The sequence below is a fragment of the Chinchilla lanigera genome, unplaced genomic scaffold (genome assembly GCF_000276665.1).
Source record: "Chinchilla lanigera isolate Chin_1 unplaced genomic scaffold, ChiLan1.0 scaffold00114, whole genome shotgun sequence".
NCBI classification, from domain to species: Eukaryota; Metazoa; Chordata; class Mammalia; order Rodentia; family Chinchillidae; genus Chinchilla; species Chinchilla lanigera.
Window position 1 is genome coordinate 1325020 of NW_004955515.1, and position 22547 is coordinate 1347566.

Genomic DNA, 22547 nt, shown 5'->3' on the forward strand with positions numbered 1-22547 from the left:
CAGATGCACACACAGATACACACCACACACATACACACACACCACACAAATACACACACATAGATACAAATACCACACATATATATATACACTGCACAATATACATACACTACCCACATATAAGTATATGTATAAACACACCTCACACATACGTAGGCACACACTGCACACATAGATATATACATATACACACATCACATACACACACATCACAGCCACACATATAGACACATACCACACAATACAGAATACATACACACAAACATACAGACACACATACACACCACAGACACATAGATACATTGCACACACATACAGATGCACACACATACATACCACACACATATATACACACACCACACATAATCCACGATATAAACACCCAACACTCAGGCGCACACACATAGACACACACAGATGCACACACCACACACTCGGACACACACAAACTCCCTGAAGACAGCACAGAGAGCCAGGGTCCCTGTGGCCTGCTCAGACCCTGCGCTCGGGGCCCTGAGCAGTGAAGAGCAGGTTCCTGGCGATGCGTGTGCTGCCCGGACTGCGCCCCGGAAGTCCTGTTCGTGAGCTATACTGAAGTGCTGGGAGAACAGGAGCATGATGTTGCGGGGAGACAGTAAGGCCCGGTACCCCATCATGTGCAGGAAAGAATGTTGTGAGCAGACACGGAAGGTAGGTACAAAAGACGGAAGCTCAGGCAGCCCGCGGTTTAGGGCACTGCGTGAGGTCCCCTGACAGAAGCAGAGGAGACGAGGGCCAGACCCTGGCTCTTTGTTTCTTCCCAATGGGGGAGTTGTTTATGCACAGGCTGCGTTCTTCACTCACTGTTCCACAGCGTGAAGACGGTCGTGGTAAACTGAGTCACCTAAAGGCCTCCCAAGCCGAAGCCTTAGGTCCTCAGGGCTATGGCTTTGCTGCAATAATGCTCAACTCAGAACCTCGCTCGAGCTCGGCCCCTCCTCACAGTGGCAGATTGGACCCATTGGGGGGTGGCCGGAGGGACAGGCCTAGGGACGACGACGACGACGACGAGGGTGTGGCTGAGTCACCACAGGTGTGCCCCTGGGCTTTGTAGTGGTGACTCTGAAAGAACACGCTTCCTTACAGGTTAATTTTGCAAAACCATGAAATAGTAAATGGCCTCAGACAGATGTCTGGAAATGAAACATCGAAGTACACACGATCTGCGAAGGACAGATCATGTGTTGTGTGTATGCGTACCTGTGTGTGTACGTGAAAGAGCACGTCCTGTGCCACAGACTGGACCTTGAATATCCCCCGAAGCACACATGCTGAAGGTTTGGCCCCACCTAGGGTGCTGGGCTGTCTGGCACCTTGAGGTGTGGGCCCCACTGCAGGAAGTCAGGAGCTGGGGGCATGCCCTCAGGGACCCTGGGACTCCCCCCCTTCCTGCCTCTCGGCCTCCTGCCCGTCACTGGGATGCGCTGCTTTCCTCCAGGCCCCAAGCACTGGGCCAGGAGAGCATGGACCGCAGCCTTTGAAACCAAGAGCTGCAATGAGCCTTTCCTCCTCTAATCGATTTTCTGAGGCCTCGTCACAGGGGCAGAAGCTGGCAGCACCAAGCGCAGAGCACTGCCCTGAGGGCGGGCAGGACAGGGCTGCTTTTCAGTGAGCAAGGAGGGCTAACTGCATCCTGTGCACAAATCTGGGTGGGTGTCCCGCCCTCAAGAGCCCCTCTCAAGCCCCAGAGCTCCCGCTTGCAGGGTGTAGAGGAACTCGCTTTGCACCGTGTCCTGTGCCCAGAGACTGGAAACATGCAGAGCTGCACACGGACGCAGAAAGAGCTCACTGGGGCACCGCTTGGGGCACTGCTTGGAGCATTGCATAGGCTGATGGGTGTTGTGATCGATGCTGCTGTGGGAATGGACTGCATTGCATTTGCAGAGTTCCTTAATCCAGGAAACTGCTACATGGTCTCTCTCTGCCTTCCACACCCAGCTCACCAGAAAACACTTCAGAGCATGCTGTCAGCCTGCTCTGCGATGCTGCCAGCCATAGGTGATGGTGCAGGGAAGGCAGGGCAGGGAGGCCCCATGGCTGCAACCCCAGACGGCACTGACGCAGAAGACTTGTTTTGTCTGGGCTGGGTGTGGTGCCTGCTGTCATTTCAGCAACTCGGAAAGCTGAGGCGGGAGGATCTGAAGTTCCAGGACAGCCTGGGCAACTTAGACTCTTGTCTCAAAATGTGAAAAATTGAGAAAATCACTACTTTGTATTCACTGGAGCAGATACATTTCCACAAGCTGGTGCCCAAGGAAGAAAGGGAATGCTGCAGTGTTTATCCCAAACTAAGAGATAATCCAAAAGCTCACAATTTCCTCTTTGGTCCCTCAAATAACTTCTTCCTGCCCAGAAGGAGAACATGTTTGTCAGTACTGAAGTCCGCCCTTGTATGTAAAAGATAAGCCCGTGTCTTACAAGCTCTCCCTGCTTGAGCCACGGGGAGAGACCACTCCATCTCTTGCTGTCATGGTGACTCCAGCGTCACAGGGTGCCCCTTCCTGGCAGTGCAAGTGTGGAAGCCCAAATTCAGCACCATCTCCTGAGCCATCCCAGAGCACCGCTGCAGTTCACAGAGTCTCTCCCAGGGCAGCCCACAGTGCGGGCGCGCAGACCCAGGCGTCCACTGACACGCATGGTGCCTACACGTGCCAGCTTGGCATCCTCCCCGGCACAGCAGGTTCCAAGGCTCGGCTTTCATCACCTGTCTGAGGTGATCGTGGAGACCCGTCCTCCCTGTTGTCCGCTGTCACCCTCCATCCCAGGACTGTGGCAGTCTGACATTCCCGACCCTCCTTTCGCTCCCCAACCACTGGCTTGAATGACAGGAGCAGAGGAGCCTGTGGCCCAGGAACGGAGCTTGGGGTTGAGCGAGTGTCCCTGAAGGCCTGGCCTGGAGAGGGCAGGAAAGAAGCAGAACACAGACAGGAGGTGTCTCTGGGCAGAGGATTGACCCACACTGACTGTTAGGTGGTAACTGAGAGTAGATTCAGTGGTGTGTGTGTGTTGATGTGATACACACATACTGCCTGCTGTGTATGTTTGTGCAGTGTGTATGGTGTGTGTGTGCAGCACATTTAGTGTATAATGGGTATATTTGTATGTATGTATCATGTGTATTTGTGGATATGTATATGTGTGCATGTGTCTCTGTATGCATGTATGAGATTGTGTATAGGTGCATGCATATATACATGCATGCATGCTTGTGCAGTGTATTCACGTGTATGTGTTTGCATGCAAGTATACTATGCATGTGCACAAGGCAGTGTGTGTGCATGTGTATACATGTGTACATCCATGTATGTGTGTGCTTGTGTGTGAGAGAGATCTCTTTAGAACAGGAAATGGGGGCTCTGCAAGCCTCTCCGTCTGCCTTGATGCTCTTGAGATTCTCCGGAGAGAAGGCAGAGCTGGAACCCCATGCCACTCAGTACCATCAGGGCTTTCCTTAGTCCTCTCTGGTAGGGTAAGGTGTGGGCTTGGAGGTCTTCAATGCCAGAGCCACAGACCAAGGACAGGTCACGGGCCTTCTCAGTGGCAGGGTGGGACTTGCCATGTGGCCTCCTTCTTCCTTGTGGCTGGAGCTCAGCTGCTTCTATCTGCCTTTTACAGCAGGCAGGGGGCGCAGCCTTTCTCAGAGCATGTTCACAGGACACATTTGACAACTGCTTAACCCCACTGACAGTGTAACCCATCCAACCCTAACAGCTTCTGTGACAGTAACCACAAAGGTAGTTTAAAGTTTTTATTAAAAATCAGTCTGAAAAAATCTCCAGTGACAAAATATAGCTCTGAAATAAATGCAAAACATGCTGCATTGCTAATGGTGGCAGGGAAGAGGGACAACTTGGTGACTACCCCTGCAAGGGGGAGTCCCAGAGGACACATCAGGGAGCCATGGTGACATTCGTGTGAAGTCGCTGTCCAGCAGACCAAAGCGGGGCTGGGCACTGGTGAGTGGGGCAAGGCATGCTCAGATGCCAACGCACCACGATTCTAACCATGCACGGATGCCGTTTTGCCACAGACACATTCGGTACTGCGTGGGAGGAGGTGTCTTGGCATCTGCAGACAGCGGGACACTGCAGGCAGCTGGACAGTCCCCCACACCCTGCTCCTGAGGAGCCAGGGGAGGCACTCAGACAAAGCAGAGCCAGGCAGACAGAGGTGAGCACATCCTGGAGCTGTGTGGAAACCCCGCCCAGGACAAACACTGTAGGGGGACTCGGTCCTTCTCACAGTCTGAGCGTTCTCAGTGGGGCTGCCTTCCCTCAGTGCAACCCCAGGGATAGGAGAGTGGGTCCCCAGGGAGGCCCCTCACGCTGGCTACCTTGGGACTTCTGCACCCCGGAGCCTGCCTATCCTGGGGAAGAGGACAGAAGGGCCCAAGGCCCAGCTGGATAGCTTTCTCAAAGGAGGTGAGGCCCCAGCAGTGTTCTGGACTCTGAGGAAGGCTGCTGCCGAAGAGGCTGGAAAATCACACTGGAAAGAAGACGTGCAGGGCTCCACCACTCCACACCCCGCCCCTGTTCCTGGGGTCCATGGGCTCTAGTGCAAGCATGCTCCAGGGGCAGGCCTGCCAGCTGGGCCTTGGGTCCTCCTCAGGACCTGTGTGCCACTTTCCCCAGGCAGCACAGCCAACCCTTCCTCTCAGGACAGCTTCACAGCTGAGATTTTGCCACTAATCTTGGTTACTGCAGGACGTTAAAGGTGTTTCTAGGATCTGCTCAGTGAGCTCAACACACAGGGACCCGCTCTTTAACAGAACAGTTAAACCACCAGTGCAATTCAAAAGTGTGAATGGTTAATAAAACTCCCTTGACCCAAGTTCTATGAATGACTCACATCTTCTGGCTCAGCAAAGGTCCTGACTACCCCCTTTCTCCTGTCTTGTCTCGATGTTAGGGGTCTTATGCAAGCTAAAGTGCCGCAGGTGTGAAGATGGGATGCGCCCAAGCTTGATGAGTCTACCAAGAGAAGAATGATGGCTGATTCACTTTTTAACTTTCCAGAGCCCCAACAAAACTCCTATTAAGGGGCAACGTTTTGCATAAAGAAACACTAAGTCAAGGATTAGCTAACAGTCAGAGACCAGAAGAGAACTTCCAGGTCTTGCACAAGTCACACTTGGCAAGGCCGATGTGTGGCAAGGGCCAGTGTAGTCTCGCCCTGAACGGGTGCGCTCTTTGGAAGCCCCCTCCAGATGGCTAGGAAGAGGGGAGCTGGCACACTCACTGTGCCCCTGTGATGACCTGGCCATGTTATGACATGGGAGGACTGCCCGAGGCGCCAGATCTTGATGCGAACTCCCCAGCATTCAGAAGTGTGTGAGAGTTTTTCTTTATAAATTACCCAGGCTCAGGTGTCAGTGATAGTAACAGAAGATAGAGGAAGTGGCCTGCATTGGGGATTGCCAGTAAAGTGAGAGCACTGGTCACACAGGAGGGGCAGCTGGCCTCCCCAGCGGTGGTGCGGGACCTGGGTCACTGGTCCCTGCAAGGGCACAGGGTACATGAGGGCAGTCCTCAAGGCGGTCGGCAGGAGGCAGATTCCGGGATGCCACCACGCTAGGCCACACACAAGCAGGGCTCAATGCACCCGATGTTTCTGGGCTCCTGCTGCAGAGCATGCACACTATCCAGGCTCCCTATCATTCCTGTTTCATTAACTGGCAGCTTGTTTAGTTAGAAACTGCACTGTTCAAGCTTGATCTAAGCTGGCGGCACTTCCCCCACCCAGCAGCCTCTCTCTGGCCAGGGACCCTGATCTGCCCCTGCCAACCCCAGGTCCTGCCATGGATGCTGAAAGGTGGAGTCTGGAACGCTCCGAACCACCTAGCCCCGGGCGCGGGTCAGCAGAACTATTGGAGACTGATCCTAAAAATAATCTGTTAGGAATACTGTACAGACACGACAACCAGGGAACCCCAGGTCTCAGTCCCACTCCCATGTGCCAGGCTGGGCTGGTTCTGGGAGGCCGAGGCGGGCAGCTTTCACTGAGGCACCAGCGTGGTCCGGGGATCCAAGCAGGGCTGGCCTTTGCCTCGGGCGGAGGAAGAACGAAACCCTGAAAATCTGTGCATCGGAGTGCATCTGACCCAAGGCAGCTGCAGACAGGCCAGGAGCAGCTAGTTAACCACATCATAGTAGTAGTTGCGCAGGCGAAGTTCCACTGCCGCAAAGCCAGGCCGCTTCTCCACCCTGCAAAGCAAACAGCGGTCAGCCCCTTGCGCAGAACACCAGCTAGGGAAGGGGCCAGCACAGGCCCGCTCCACCCGTTGGTGCACTAAGTGTTCCCTGGGAGTACCCCCAAGTCTACACCACCCAAATCTGCGTTTCAACCAGAGCTCCAGGACACTCCTGCCACCTCGAAGGTGCTGAAGCTTGCACTAGAGCTCAGGCGCCCATCCCCACCCCCACGAGGGTCAGAGGCGGCTTCCCTGGACACTAGCACGTGGAATGTGTCTGGGCATTGCACACAGCTAATGTGAGACTTAGAATGTCCCTAGAGCAAAAACATGGCATAACTCAGCTCTCCTCCCTACACTCCAGTTGAAGTCTCAAGAAAATGGGCCACGGATACAGGTTCTTACTAAAGCTCAAAGCCTAGCATAGACAAGGCAAAGACCCAGACTTAATCACAGCATAGCAAGGGTTACTGTTGGTGAGGGAGGTGCTGATATAAGGGAACTGCGGGCTAAAGGTTTTTACAGTCTGTGATCTCTAAACACATGGGCAGGCTCCCTTGTTTTCTCTACTAGGAGCATACTTCTCAGGCTATGGGGGATTGGCCCCAGGACCCTTGCAGAGTCAAAAGCCATGTGTGCTCAATTCCCTTCTATAAAATAAGAAGGTGTTTGCTTCCATCACTAGATTACTCATAATACCTAATATGGTGTAAATGTTATGGAAATAGTTTTTAGACTGCATTATAGAGTGGATTGCATATGTTTGGTACAGTTGTACTTCTTTCTAAATATTTTTAATCCATAGCTGGTTGAACTGTAAATGCAGAACCTGCAGGTACTGACTATCTTTGCTGAGAAATCATTTTTGTTATTTCACATTTTTGTTATTTTGACTGTAATGCAAGCAAGTAAAGTCACCAAACAGCCCTTGCTTTTACTGGAGCAGAGTTATTTCTGTAGAACCAAAATGGGCAGTTTTATCAAATGGCATCAAAATATCTGGTTTCTCCTACAGATTTCTAAGGTATGGCAGCTGATGCTGCCTAGCATGTCAGAGGTGGGAGACATTCCAAATGCTTTTGATGCCACCTGGGATTCTGTGATGCCCTCCCCATCTGGTGGTTCCATAAGATTGTATCACCCAGTGACACTGCCACCTTAGCCTGTAAGTGTACCACACAATGCGATCACAAAGACAAATTGCCTAACAAAGCATTTTTAGGACGTGTCCCTGTCCTTAAGTGACATGACTGTATGTTAAAGCAGTCAATCTCTGTCCCTGCCATGCTTTATTTAGGAGAGGGAACTCTCCTGACACACAGGAAGATAGAATTTATGCTTCTCTGCCATGCCCAGGCATGCCACCGACCTCCAGAGCCTTCCTAGCGATCTCAGGAAGTGCTAAGTACTCACTCGTATGTCCAGCACAGGTTCATCAGCTCATACATCTCTCGTGGACACCCAGAAGGGCAGCCCATCCGCTCCCCCTTCTCCAGCATGGCAGTAACTTCACTTCCTTTCATCCCCTAAGACATGCAAAATGCCCAGGAGCCTTTAAAACATCACATCAGCCAACAGAGTAACAAGCTCACCCCAAGACAAAAGAAGCACACACTGCAACTTCAGTTGTGCAAGTTCCCAAAGTAGGCTCCAGTCATCTGCAGTGCTGGGGTTCCGGGGGCTACCCACTGGGAAAGGGCCAAATGGGCAGGGGAAGGGACTTTTGAGCTCCATCCTGTCTCCTCACCTGGGGGACAGTTTCCTGCTATGCTTACCCAGCAGTACCCCTGATCTGTGCACTTCTGGCATACTTTTTTAATTAAAAAAAATCTTAAAAATGTAACTGGGCTGTAAATTGGATGCTGTCAACAGTCATCATTTTGGTCTTAGCTCTAAAGAAGGATGGTCTCGGTATATATTTTATGCACATCTGTATGAGTAATATACAATGGAAAAACACTGTACAGTTAGTAATTTTTTTCTGTTCAGTGTAAACTGAGGTCAGCCTAATTGCCTCATGTCAAAAGACTCAGAGAAGGTGCTCAGATTCCATGATTTTCAGGTTCTTGTGAAAATAACCTGGTGCTTATCCTAAAGACCAAAGAGCGAAGAAAGTACCATGCTGTTAAGGATGGCTTACTCAGCTGGTGTGGGGGCCTCTGCATGTAATCCCACCACTCTAGGAGGCAGAGGCAAGAGGATCACAAGTTCAAGCCCAGCATGGGCAACTCAGTGATTTAGCAGGACTCTTGTCTCAAAATGAAAAAAAAGGGCTATAGATGTAGCTCAGTGTGAGGGCCCTGGGATCAGTCTGCAGCACTGCAAGAAGAGGAGGGGGAGGGCCAGGGGAAGGGGGAGAAGAGGAGGAAGGAGGGGGAAGAGAAAGGAGGAGGGAGAGGGGAAGAAAGGGGAAGGGGAGAGGGAGAGGCATCTCACTCGATAGGGCTTCTGGCCATAGGAGAAGGCTTCCCACATCAGCACACCAAAGCTCCAGACGTCGCTCTTGCTGGAGAAGCGGTAGTAGTTGATGCACTCCGGGGCATACCACTTCACCGGCCACTTCCCGTGGGTCTGGGCCTGCACGCAAAGCAGACGGCGATGTGGGTGAAGAATGAGGCCTGCACACCCCCACTCACTAGCAGCTTCACCCCCAGTAGCCGAGACACAGGCACAACCCAAGCGGCGGTGGGCAGGTGAGCAGACCAACAAAGGGTCGTCCACATGGATGGTGGAAGGAGCAGAGGCCAGTGGTGTACGCTCCAACAGGGAGGAGACTTGTGGGCTTGTGCTCATGAGGTAAGCTGGCCACCAAGGGCCAGTGCCGCGCAGTCGCACGCAGAGGAGCTGCCTAGAGCAGTTGTGTTCCTGAGCAGCAGCCGGGAGCAGAGAGTGGCGAGTGGAAGCCAGGTTCAGACTAAGCCAGCTGCAGCGTCCCAAGATGCAAAGGGTCCTGCAGGGGCTGGGGGACCACCTGAGTGTACTCAACAGTGCTAACCTGTGTGGGAAGATGACTGTGACGGTGCTTTTATGTTATGTTTTTGTTACCACAATTTTTAAAAAGAATAAGATCATGACCCAGAAAATGCTGTGTGGATGTGCATGCATGTGTGTGTGTGTGTGTGTGTGTGTGTGTGTGTGTGTGTATTTGGAATGAATTTTAAAACTATTAATTTTCAAGTCTTAGACACTAATTTTACTATTTAAATGTACATTTTTAAGATTCAGGACAAACTGATTGAGGTCTCGGGCTATCTCCTCTGCCGCTACTCTGGCTGCTTAGGGCTTCACAGAGCCGAAGAGGGTATGGAAGAGTCGGCCCTGGCTCTGTCCTGGTTATGTACCAGGAAACCCTGGCTGTTCGCAGGCTATTATTAAATATTTGTCTACCGTTTTGAGCCAATGCTAATTATTTCTGCAAAGACTTTTCCTGTGTCATTTAAAAATTAATATTAGATGTACTTAAGTTTTCTAAATTCCTAATTTAAGAAATCCAAGGATAATAAAAAGATCAAAACTGAACATAGCAAACCCCTTCCTTTGGAGTGAGGGTCAGGGTGTTCCCTGCTCAGCCTTAACATGGCACTTGCTGATGTCACCCTTCAGCCTGGGCCACGTCCTCCCAGGCCCAATTTCAGTGAAAATTGGTCCCACTTCACTGGGTCAGAAGCAGCAGCCCAGGGACATCGCTCTGGAGACAGGAGGCGCCCTTATATGGTTTCTCAAAATGATACAAATGACTACTTCTGTCTCAGCTACGTGATGCATTATCTTTACATTTTTATTTCAAAACTTGGGAACGATATAGTCACGTATGCTGTTTCAAGTTTATTTTCAGTTCTGAATGGATAAGAAAGTAAATATTTTAATACACTGTAAATATGCCAAAAAGTGAGTCTCTCTCCATTGGCAACTCCAGCCCTTCCTCTACAGAAAAAGCTTAGTAAGAGTGTGTGTGTGTGTGTGTGTGTGTGTGTGTGTGTGTGTGTGTGTGTGTTACTAGTAACTGCTTCTTATCCTACCATAATAAAATAAGAGAACATTTATCTTTTTTTAAGTTTTTACAACCTGCTGCTCTGAGCCTTAGCTGACTTGTTCCTACCTTGTAGTAGTTTTCATCAGCACCAAGAGCTTTGGAAAGCCCAAAATCACTGATCTTGGCATAATGTTGTGTGACCAGCAATACGTTCCTTGCAGCCAGATCTCTGTGCACAAAATTGCACTCCTCCAGATATTTCATTCCCATGGAAACCTGATGAACCAGCTCTATGATGTTCTTATCCTTGACATGCCTGAAAGCCATAAGGGTGTCATCAGTCCAAGTAGACAGTGGTCCATTCCAGAATGCACAGCTGCGCACTTCATGCACCCGGGGTCAGCTCATTCCCTGATCTTAAACAGCTAGAGTTGTGAGTGGTGACAACCTGTTAATCTACAGCTGGTCCAGACTAAACACCACCCTCCTGGTGTTCAACAGGTTTGTTTGCAATGCATGCCCCGCAGTAAGCCCCACAGGAGAATAAAGATAATATTACTGGGTTGGAGATTTTTTTCTAAGCAACAAGAGCTGCTATGCTCCTCTCCTTCCTCTCTTCCGGTCCCTGAGTGTGGACAGAAGTGGCCAAGAATGAAAGGTTACATAGAGATCAGGCTGATGCGTGGTTGTACAGGGACCCTGGCCCTCACAGCACAGCTTCCGTGTCCTCTGGGCACTCCATGTACCTGTTCTGCTGTAAATACTTGTTGAGCGAGCCAAGCTCGGCCATCTCCATAACCAGCATCCAGGACTCGGCTTCACAAATCCCGATCATGCGCACAATATAGGGATTGTCTAGCTGCTGCATGACGTTCGCCTCTGCTAGTAACTCGGCCTTCAGAGCTGGGTCATTGGCCTCATTCTTCAGTATTTTTACAGCCACTGTTTTCACGCCTCTGCAAAAGAAAAAGGCTAAGCCCTAGAAAAATATTTTCTAAATATAATTGCCATGCAGAAATGTTGTTATGGAAATATCTGCCACAGAACGGACGTGGAGATGCATCTGAGGAGGCCATGGAATAAATGACCAACAAGTCTCCAACCACCCTCCCTTCTAAGAAAATTAATACATCCACTACTTATAAATAATGGTAGGACGAGTGCTAAAGAATGCCCCACACCAAACTAAACCCTTACACTGCCAAAATACACAGATTCCTGTGACTTTTTGTGATTTGCCATCTACATTATGTGTAAGCATATAAATGTAGCATTCTTTTAATATGAATTAAAAATGAGTTTCTAGGTGTGGAATTTAAAGTGTACCTTGTTAAAGCTCACAGTTGTTTTTAAAAAGCACCTTTTTCTCTGCTAAGCTCTGTTAACTTTAAGCAAATCTCAGAAAATTTGCAAAAATTTAGATTTTTCATCTTTTCATATAAATATCACCTTGAAAATATTCTGATAAAGCGAGGTTTAAGTGAAAGAACAGAACTTAACTAAGCATAATCTGAAAAACTGCACCTCTCTACCATACAGTTTCCAAAAGCATAGAATGCACCTCTGTTGTTGAACTCTCAAACTGGAGGATGAAAACGAACAAGTGAAATCAAAGAATAACAGAAGGCTGATGCACATACAGAAAGCACACACAACTTCAGTGGGTATTACTACAGGAGTACAGCCTGTGGCCTTTTATACAGACAGATCAGAACATTCCCAGCCTTGCACCCTCCCCAAGGACATGGCAATATTCCTTTAATGCCACTGCTGGACACCTAGTTGTTCTGCCCTTCACATATGGTTCTACTATCCATCTGAATCTGATACTGTGTATGGTATGGAGCAGGGATCAAAAATGCTTGATTTTTCCAGCTATTTTAGGAAGAAATGACACCACAAACACATAGAAAAATAGAAGAGGAAATAAATTTCCCAACTCATTTTACAAAGCCAGCATTATTCTAAATGCTAAAGTCAGATAAAGAAATTGCAAGAGAACAACTGCTACCCTGCATGAACACAGGTATAACATTTTAAGAGAAACACTTAGCAAATTAAGATTAGTGATTTATGAAAAAAGAAAAAAAAAAGGATAAAATGAATGAACGATGGACAAGGGAAGTTTACTCCAGGAATGGAAGGTATGTTTAACATTTGAAAGCCAGTCAGTGTAATCCACCACATAAGCACAATGCATGAGAAAAACCACAGGGTGATCTCCATGGAACACAGTATTCAGTACAATTCAGCATATATTCATGATTTTAAAAGCCACTTAGAAATGTAGGCCCCAAAACAGCTACACATCTATGGCTAACATCATAGCCAGTGGTGAAATACTGGATTTTTTCCCCTTGCTATCAGACATAAGGCTACTAACAATTACTTCAAACATGGCTCTACATGTGCAACAGTAAGACAAGGAAGAGCACACACAAGTACGGGGATTGGAAAGATGAAAAAAAACTGTCATTGCTCACAAGCGACCCGTTACAGAGAATACCTAACTGATAATAAATAGCAAATTCAATACTATTGCTGTCCATCAGATCCATGTTTAAAATCAGTCACAATTCCATATGTAAGTGATGTCACAGATTAAGAAGTAAAAATTTTAAAATGACACCCTATATAACATCAAAAGTGCTAAATACCAAGAATGTATCTAACAAGATTTTAAAGACCTATACACAGAAAATTAAACAAGTCGGCAGAGAAGCTGGGAGACAGTAAAGAAGATGGAAGTATATGGAAAGTGGGTGTGTTTATGGGCTTGGTGACCTAATAGGGTAAAGACATTATTTTGACCCAAATTGACATAGATAGCCTCTCCTATAGGTAAACTCTGTAGCTAAAATTGTGTATCTGTACTTATATATATTTTAACTCACATATTTAAGCAAGGAATTTGAATGCAATCAACAAATTGAGATAATAATGCCTAAATATGTAAAAATTAATAGTTTTAAAATGTGATAGTTGTACATATATTAAATATGAGCACTATACCAGTGTAGTGTGTGTATGTATATACATATGTGTGTACACACACACATATGGGAGGGCCAGCCTTTGATGCAAGAGTTGTTGTGTATACTTTGGCCCACATATTTTTCTTTTTTTTCCCTTGTAGTTCTGAGGGTTGAACCTAGGGCTTTGTGTACACTAGGCAGTGCTTATTACCCATGGGCCTCATCAATACTTTTGACCCCTGAATCATGGAAGTTAGCTCTCCAAGTAAAACATTTTTAACAAAAATTCTCTCAATTTCAAATAGCATGAACAATTAACCTAAACATATTCATATTAGTATCATGCTTATTCAAAGAGAGGGTTGTCACAAAGGAATTTAGAAACCAGCCTTTTGACTGAACATTCTACATGGATGTTTTTTAAAGACCAGGTGAAATATGAAGACAGTTTAGTAATATAATAATTTTAACTATTGTATAATGACATTATTATTAAAATTGTGCCATAAAGCAAAAAAAAAAATGGTTTGAAATTAAGAACTTTCTGGGTAAGAAAGATAAAACACAGTAATCAAAGAAAATAAATAGAAACATCATACTGTTATTGAATGATTTCATTTTGGTGAGATAGTGAATGTGTGCATATAAGTGCCTTACAAAGAAACAAAAAATACACTAAGATTAGTTAAGAGTAGCTGTATTTGGGTAGTGTGAATATGCTGTTCTTATTACATATTTGTTTCTATTTCCTAATTTTCTGTAAGGCACAAAAATTAAAATATTTCTCTGTTGTTAGTATACATAGCAGATGATGTCATTGTAAGTGTACCAGGAATGAACAAAAATTATGTTAATAAAACATGATTTTGTCATATTAGGTTAAATGTATTTGGGATTAAATGAACATTACAGATGTGTTCTTAGACATTTCTAGAACATAGCTCACATGGGGACAACAGCAGCATAAAGGAGCACCCATTTACATCTTAGAAGTTTCTGGAACATAGCTGACATGAAAAATGACAGTAGCATGAGGGAGCACCCCACTTACTCCTTAGAAGTTTCTAGAACACAGCTCACTTGAGGTTTAGAGCACCATGAGAGAGCATCTCACTTACTTCTTCATTTGGTAGTGGCCCTTCTTCACGGTCCCAAAGTTCCCAGAGCCCAGTTCATTTTCCTCCAGGGTCAGCAGGTTTCGGTCCAGGTAGACCTCTTTGGGCCTGATCTCTTCTGGGTCTGCATAGGGGCTCTCATACACTTCAGTGTCCATAGGCAGGGGCTCTCTCTGGGTGCCTGAAACACAGCCAGGAGACAACACTGGGGCTGGGTCTTTTGTGAAGACTCAGGGATCTCCCCCTCCACCCCTCCTGTGGTCACACAATTGCTTGGTCACATGGAACAGTTAGGGCCCAGCTGGGAACTGGAGGCAGGATTGGGAGGCATCAAGGAAAGGTCATCTAGAAGTGGCAACAGGACACAGGGCCCTTCCATGGGCTGAAGTGACTTTAAATAGGTCTGAAAACGTTTTGACACCCCTCCTATTGAGCAGTGGGGTCTCTGTCACCTTCCCTGGGTGGGTTTTATAACTGTGCAAACCAACAGAGTATATCCAAAGCCACACATGTACATTACTTCTAGAGTGAAGCTACGGACAGCTGCGCAACGTCTTGTCTCCTTGAAAACTGTTCCTGGCATCTTGGGGAGCCCTGGGTACCATTCACTGCCCTGAGGCTGCCATGTTGGGAGAATCTCAGACCAGCCCACTCAGAGAGAACAACCAGACAGCCCTGGTACCAACTGGAGGCAGAGAGGCCCCGCCAGCCTCACCACCACCTCTGCCACTTGGGCTCCTACTGTATTCTTTTTTCTTTTTGGTACCGGAAATCAAACTCATGACCTCATGCTTGCCAGGCAGATTCTTGCTGTGCCACTGAGCTATCTCCCCAGCCCTTGGGCTCCAAATGTAATCTGACAACTGGCCCCAAACTGAGTCCAAATCCCTGACACACAGGAGTCAATTAAATGAGAAATACCTGATTACCACTATTTGCGGGGGGTGCTTTGTAGCAATAAACACATTCCAAATTCATGAATAAAAATGAACTTGGGAAGCGCGGGGTGATGAGTTCAATTCTTGGTACAAAAAAAAAAAAACTTATAAAAATGAACCTGGGGACACCTCAAAAACCCACAGCAGACCCCCAAAGGCCCCATTTCTGGGACCAAGTCAGCATGGGTGCACTTCACAGAGTCAGTTCAGTTCTGTAAATGCATTGAGAATTCTAGCAGCTCAGCCATTCCTTCTGTTACAACTGTGTCTCTGCTGATGAGTGGACACCAGCAGCTTTCTGAGAACATGGACTTCACAGAAATTCAACCGAGGGTAGACAGGACGTTGCTAGAGACACAGAATTCTGAAGAAGCAACATGAACATTGCCAACCTTGCCAGTTTGTCAGAAAGGTCCTTTATTGTAAAAGGGCATTTCATTCAACAGAACTGCCCCATTCATGGACACATGGTGCCTGCTGCCTACCACTGGACAGTGACATCCCCACAGTGGTCTGTTACAGACTGGGTATGCCTGAGTGCCAACTCGACAGACTTAGAGGTGACCATGAGCTTTGCTCTGAGAATGCGCAGTGAGTGGAAGTGTGTTCTCACCTCTCTCCGGAGCCCAGGGCCCTCCTCGTTCTGGCTCATAGGGATTGAAAGACACCGTACTCTCTGGCCGGCTCCCTGGGGATGGGTGAGTCTGAAGTACATGAACGACGGCATGTCATTTTCCTCACTCGTGCAGTACAGAGTGCATCTGAGTAACTGTAATTTATGCTCAAATATCACAGTTTAACTTAGGCAGGGAAGACAAAGGCAAGAATTAGAAAGGAAGAGAAGAATAAATAATGGGTTATCTCATTCTTGGATCAGCTGTTTGGGTCCTCGGGGAGCCCACCGGGGCCTCAAACCTGCCGTGAGTGAACCTGCTCTCCCTGTCAGGCAGTTCCTGGCCCATGTAGGCATCAGTTTGTGTCCTATCAGCCTGCCCCAGACATGCAGGGCTTTCATGTTCCTCTTGGATTCACTTTCTTCTCTTAAGTCTATCTCTCTTATTTTACGTGGAAGTTACTTAAAAAGGGAAATTAAATTTCCATCAGCTGCTTCTATTTCCTGCTCAACCCAAAGCATGTGTGAGACTCCCATACTAGCCCAGGGTTTCCACCCTTGTCTTTATCTTCAGGAGAGATCTAACAAGATGTGGGCAGAGGACAGTCCTGACCAGTCCTAACAAAGTCTGGCTGCCCCAGCCTTCCCCAGCCTGCCACAGTGCTGCTGCCACTGCTATTCTTAGTGGTCATGGCACCCGGGGGCCTCTGTGATGGGGAATGCTTTGGTTACCAGAGGGAAATGATCCTCCTGGCCATAGCAGGTAAGAGAAGCACATCTAAAGCACAGCTTTGCTGGCCATTACTCTATTATGTATTGAATTGACATCGATTTTCATCATGAAATAACTGGGAAAATCTGCCCCTTATACTCTTAAGGACTCCCCTTTTGAGCATCCTGAGTTGTGTTTTCCTGACCCACCTTCACTTCCACATTGAATCCAGTGATTGCTACTTGGTTTACAGGAAGACCAAACCACAATTCAAACCCTCTTTTTTGTTTGTTTGCTTGCTTGTTTGGTTTTGATTCTGGTGTGAGTTGGGTAGGAACTTTATACATCCATTTACCTTATCATTGCCCAAACACTGACTACCAAAAATGAGATAACACCAGATTTTGAAGACATTTAAAGAAACAGAAACATTAAGCTTTACATTACACAGTCATTTAGGTAACAGAACACGCTAAATCCTCAGAGGCAGCAGCCTTATTGATATAAGGGGCTCACAAAGTACAGCGATGGAGTCATAATGGGCTGTCATGCCACTGCCGCTTGGCTGGGAGTCTCCAGACACCCTGCCTTTCCTCTCACACGCAGAGGGTGGCACTGCCTGTGGCCATGAATGCCCTCTTGGTGAGGGTAAAGGGTACGTGATGTGCTCTTACACATCAAAGGGATACTGTTAGATGCACTTTCTCATGGACTATCTCAGCAATCTTACTGAACTATTTAAAGGAAGTTACCATGATATACATCAAGAATGACAACAAAAGTTCCAGGGTACACAGACCTTAATTCACTGTATGCCATGCCCACTATGGGTGCCTAATAAAAATGTGTTACACAAGCACATGGATGGATGGATAAAAGCAAGTCCCTTCTCATAATGGGAGATATGAAGTATAAACTAATATGATTTAAAAATGAGTTACCTCTCAACCCTTAACATTAACAGACAGAAACAGCTACTGACAATTTCAAATGGTAATCTACCTCTTGTAAACCTTTGTATATTTTAAGACTACTGGACATGCTTTGATTTTACTTCAAATTTATAATTTTACTTCGAATTTATACTAGCCCTGTCTTGGGAGACCTCTCCTAGCAGAAACAGGGGGATCCCAAGGTATTCAGCCTTGCCATTGCCTCAGTTCCCTCCTGCAATTGTACTCTTGGCTGTCAGTAGCTTTTTAAAGGAGTCTTTTAAGGTTAACGCAATATCACCTCAACTCCTGATTTTCCTGTAGGCAGGAAGATTCTGAGATCTCAGGACAAAACCTGACAGACTGAAAGTTAAAAAGTGCCCCAGGATGAGCTGCCACCAGAGACAAGAAGAGGGGACCCCTGCCTTCTAGCCACTCAGGGTAGCACATGGGGTCTACAGCCTTCCAGAATATTCTCTAGGGTAAGAGAACTTCAAAAGGCATGTTGCAGTTGAACAAGAGTGCAACTACCTAACCTGGGAATCTTGTTGGGAAAAATTTTTAAAATAAATGAGGTTAGTTTTAAAAATGCCAAAGAAAATACCAGTGTATCAAAAATAAGAAATAGTAATGATGGACCCAGAGAATCTAAACTCTTGGACAGAAGTAATTCATATTCTCATTGGCAGCGCATTCACTCCTGAACAGACTGGGGATCTTCGGAGATTTGGGCTCCATATTTTCAGTGGCGCTGGCTCAGGGCTTTATTCTCGTGCCAGTGCCAGCCAACAGAGAGCACTGTGTCACAAGGAGGAGCCTTCGTAGTACATCCACAGAGAGCTGCTGTGTCCCTGGATGAACAAATCCAGATGCCTCAGCTTCCAGCCCCTTTCCTTTCTGGAGACAGATGGGATCAAAGCAAAAGATGACACTTCCTGTGGGAGAATGCGTGCTCTGTAGCAAAGAGCAGCAGTGACTTCTGAGAAGATACAATATGCAAATTTCATCTGCCCGAAGATTTTGATGAACAGGCTGTTTAGCAGAACCACAACCATCAACACCTCCGGAAGCAGTGCTCAGTTGCAAAACAGAATTTGAAAACTTTGCAAAGAATGAGTACAAGGGCATAATGATAACCTATGAAAGTATGGATTATTATTTAAAGTTTAATGTATTAATTTTAATGAAAAATGTATTACTGGTTACAATACACATTACTATTACTAGTCATTATTCTTTTTGCTTAGTATTTGATGATCTGATTCTGCCCCCGTGGACAGTATCATCTTTTCCATACAGAGAACAAGAGGTAAATAAAAAGTCAACTGTTCTGTTTCTGCATTTACAACTGCTGGGCACCACTAGATGGCACCAGCTTCCTAGCTTCCTACTTTCCGGAGAGCAAAATTCAAGTAATGACAGGCCAATCCATAATAATAATGTAAAAATCACATTTGATTATAAATTATGATCCCTCACCCTTCATTATTTAGACTAAACTGAACATATAAAATGTATTTGACCAGTATTTTTAAGTGCCTACTTTTATAAGAACTGGGATTTGGAAGTGTGCACAGAGAAAAGTTACTGCTTGTATGGAACAGGTGGGCACACTCAGAGTTCCTTGGTTCCAGAGTATTGCCAAGGGATATTTTGGGTCACTTTTCTAGACCTTCATTTTTGCTCCCAGTTCTCTGAACGACATTTTCAAATTAGACAGCAGAGGTTCTGCAGGTGACCACATACTCATCTGACTGCAGAGAGAGCAAGTTGGCTTCAGGAATTCTGGCCACAAAACAGCAGACCTGGAAGCAGTCTCTGGTGCAGGAATGACTGGGTCAACAGCGCAGGAGCACCCTGCAGGCAGATCCCTGCCGGAGTTCGGGGATATACTGGGCTTGCTGTAGTACTGGGAAATAGCCAGTGACCTACGCAATTAGTCTTCTCTCATCTCACAGTGAAGATCAAAACCTGGCCCTTTATAACTATATGGAAACACGCTTCTCAGTAGTGTTGTCCACTGTTTAAGCATTACCAAGCAAAGAGAGGGGACTGGAGAATTCTTTTTATCTCTCTCCTCACTGAACCGTAGTAAACTGTGTATTTACATGTAAGTTTTTAAATATCCCAATTATCAATAAATGTGCTAAATAAAATATAAAAAATGGGTTTTAATGAGAAATTCTAGAACACATTTCAGTCTGACCACCTTAGGGGATTTCTAAAGAAAATGCATCTGCCCTTCAGTTTTTGTTATGAAATTTTAAAACTATCTAATAATTTTTAAAGCAAAGTATAATTATCCTTAACTGTTTGGATGCTAGAGTTGTCAAGTTTTTAACATGTATTTTGTACCTGAATTATTAAAAACAGCTATTGATGTTGACCAAATAAATAAGTTAGAGAAAACTGTTTACTCCTTAGCATAATAGATGGAACATTTGAGATAATTCTCACAATTCTTTTCTCATGTCTTTTAAATAATGGAAAAATTCCCCAACCGTAAGTGGAAACATAAATATTAGTTCTCCTAAAATCATTCTGATAAGAAATTAAAATGTTTTGAATCTATAGTTTAAATCATGGAGCTCTGCTGTCTTAGCAATTATCTACTGATATTTTTGACATCTATAAAAATTTAAGGCCTAGTTTCAAGTTGTTATAAATTTAAATAGATAACCATCTTCTTGCAAAAAAGCATTTTCACATTATGAATTAGATTAATTTGTAATATTCAACTGTTTTAAAAAACAAAATATTTTAGTAGGTACACATTTCAAAAGGCACTACAGGGTTTGCAGTGAAAAGTAGGTTTCTTTATATCCTGGTTTGCAGAGGCAGTGGGCATTACTAGTATTTTCTATATTTTTCCAGCATATTCCATACCATATCAATGCTACCTATATATCTACCCATTACTTTGTCATTAACAGTTTTAACAGTTTAATCTGGAGACAATTCTAGATCTCAGCTTTCTCATAGCAGCAATTTTACTGTAACTGATTTAATTTATTTCCCAGTGGCAGGCACCAGCATTATTACCAGATGATCAATTATACAGTGTTGGAATAAACACCTTTATATATACATGATTGCAGAAAATGCAAGAGATCTAATGATGAAAATCCAAAAGTGGAATTATAGCACTGAGTTTTATAAACTTTTAATTGTGATAGATGTTGCAAAATGCAATCCCCTTCTGAAAGACTGTATTATTTCACACTGCTCCAGTAAAGTGCAGAACTGCTCATCTGCCTTACCCTTGCGATATGATATGTGCGGCTGTTTACATCTGGATTAGTTTTGCAGATGGAGAAAGTTGAGCACCGTAGCTGTATTTCTCTTGTTACGAAGTTTAACAACTTTTCATATGTTTAAGAACTATTTATATTTGGTTTACTCTAAGTTATATACTGACATTTTTTGGCCTTTAGATGATACTTTCTTATTGATTTATAGTCTCTTTATACATTAAGCCAATTATTCATACACACACATGCACATATTTGTGTTTTCCATTACTAATATTTACTCTCAGCTTATTTTTCTTTTGATGATGTATTTTTACTGTTTGTATTTCTTTCTGTAGTCTACTTGCTGATTCTTTAACTTCCTTTCATTGTCCTATTGTCTAAAAACACAATGACTCTGATCGTTTAGGTGTTTCCTTAATTACTGTGAGTGACCTGAAGCTGCTTCAGTCGGCTTAGAAAATAACAAAAAGCAGGGCAGGTGTTCACCTCCTCAGACTGTTTTACTGGTTTTTGGTGGTGATATTTTCTTTTAATTTGCCAATTTGGTTAACCTGAGCTCTCATTATTGAATCAATCAGCAATGTAGTATTGCTGTGAAGAAATTCTGCAGTCATCTCTCTTCTTATGTTAAGGTTCTACATTAAAAATTTAACTATTTTGAAGGAACTGAATGAATGGTAGATAATGAATTAATATGCATTATAATTCTAATTCATTATTTAACATTATTTAATTCTAATAAGCTAGGATAATGAATTCTAATTCTCTGCATCTCAGGGCAGTAATGAAAGGCTGTAGCTCTCAATATCTATAAAATCAAAGTCTGAAAGTTCTCGTTGGGCAGTGAATAGTATCTCACAAATCCTTGGGCTCTCCTCCCTCACGATGTAGCTTCCATAACCCATTACCATAATGCTGTGACACGTGATTCTGGCAAATCAAAATGTAACTTTGCAGCTGGGCATGGTGACATATATCTGTAATACCAGCACTCAGGAGGCTGAAGCAGGAGAATCGTAAGTTTGAGCCCAGCCCAGGCAACTTAATGACATAGCAACAAAATGAAAAATAAAAAGGGCTGGGGATGCAGCTGAGTGCAAAGGTTCTTGGTTCAATCTCCAGTACAAAACACAAGCAAACAAACAAAAAAAATAAATTGGTTGTCTTTGAAAAGATTGTCTAACCTAAGCCTTTGCTGCCACCGATCTTGCTCACTGAAATGACTTTAAAGCTGCACTTTAGCAGACGGAGCAGACAGAAATTGCTGGACTGAGCAGCGAGTGACTGAGGACCCACAGGAAAGCATGAATGTACCTGGGCAAACAGCACCCAGAGCAACAGGTGCAAACCAGGGCTGCACACGGCAAAGAGAGGCAGGCACAGAGCGCAGGATGCAGGGCAGCGAGGCGAGCAAGTGCAGGGTGCATGCGGATCAGTCCTACCACTCAGTCAGGGACAGCAAGCAGGGGATGCTTTAGCACCTTTCTGTGGCCAGGCTTTGGGAAGGAGTATGATTTGAGTCTGGAGATTATTCCACCCGCTGACCAAGTCTAGAAACCATAATGGCAAAGAGGAACAGTCAATTCAGTTTCAGGAAACAAACCCAGGACAACTTATGTGATGTGCTGTTGAGCTCTTCTGTAATCACTCTGCTGCCCCTCCTGGCCCCACCATTAAGATTTCCTATGTGCAACTCTCAGTCATCTGAAACCCTTCCAGAAGAGCCTGCCATCCCATCAGAAGGATCTAGAAAAATATTTGGGAAGAATTTTCCAAAACTGAAGGCTAGAAATCAGAGCTGACATC

General features: G+C 45.4%; 1 protein-coding gene across 5 annotated transcripts in view; it reads right to left on the reverse strand.

Annotated features, from left to right (window-relative positions):
- Positions 1-3773: 3773 nt before the first annotated feature.
- The window catches only part of Syk (spleen tyrosine kinase), a 71414-nt gene continuing 52640 nt past the window's right edge, over positions 3774-22547 (reverse strand). For 3 of the 5 annotated variants that reach the window (XM_005408869.2, XM_013506884.1, XM_013506885.1), the window contains 8 exons: positions 22223-22291; positions 15844-15934; positions 14296-14473; positions 10949-11158; positions 10329-10518; positions 8666-8806; positions 7643-7755; positions 6152-6242 (listed from right to left, as the gene is read on the reverse strand). In XM_005408869.2, coding sequence (XP_005408926.1) covers positions 6170-6242; positions 7643-7755; positions 8666-8806; positions 10329-10518; positions 10949-11158; positions 14296-14473; positions 15844-15934; positions 22223-22291 — 1065 coding nt within the window. In that variant the 3' untranslated portion in view covers positions 6152-6169. Of the gene's footprint in view, positions 6243-7642; positions 7756-8665; positions 8807-10328; positions 10519-10948; positions 11159-14295; positions 14474-15843; positions 15935-22222; positions 22292-22547 lie in introns of all 5 variants that reach the window. The other 2 variants (XM_005408868.2, XM_005408871.2) reach the window with 2 other exon arrangements.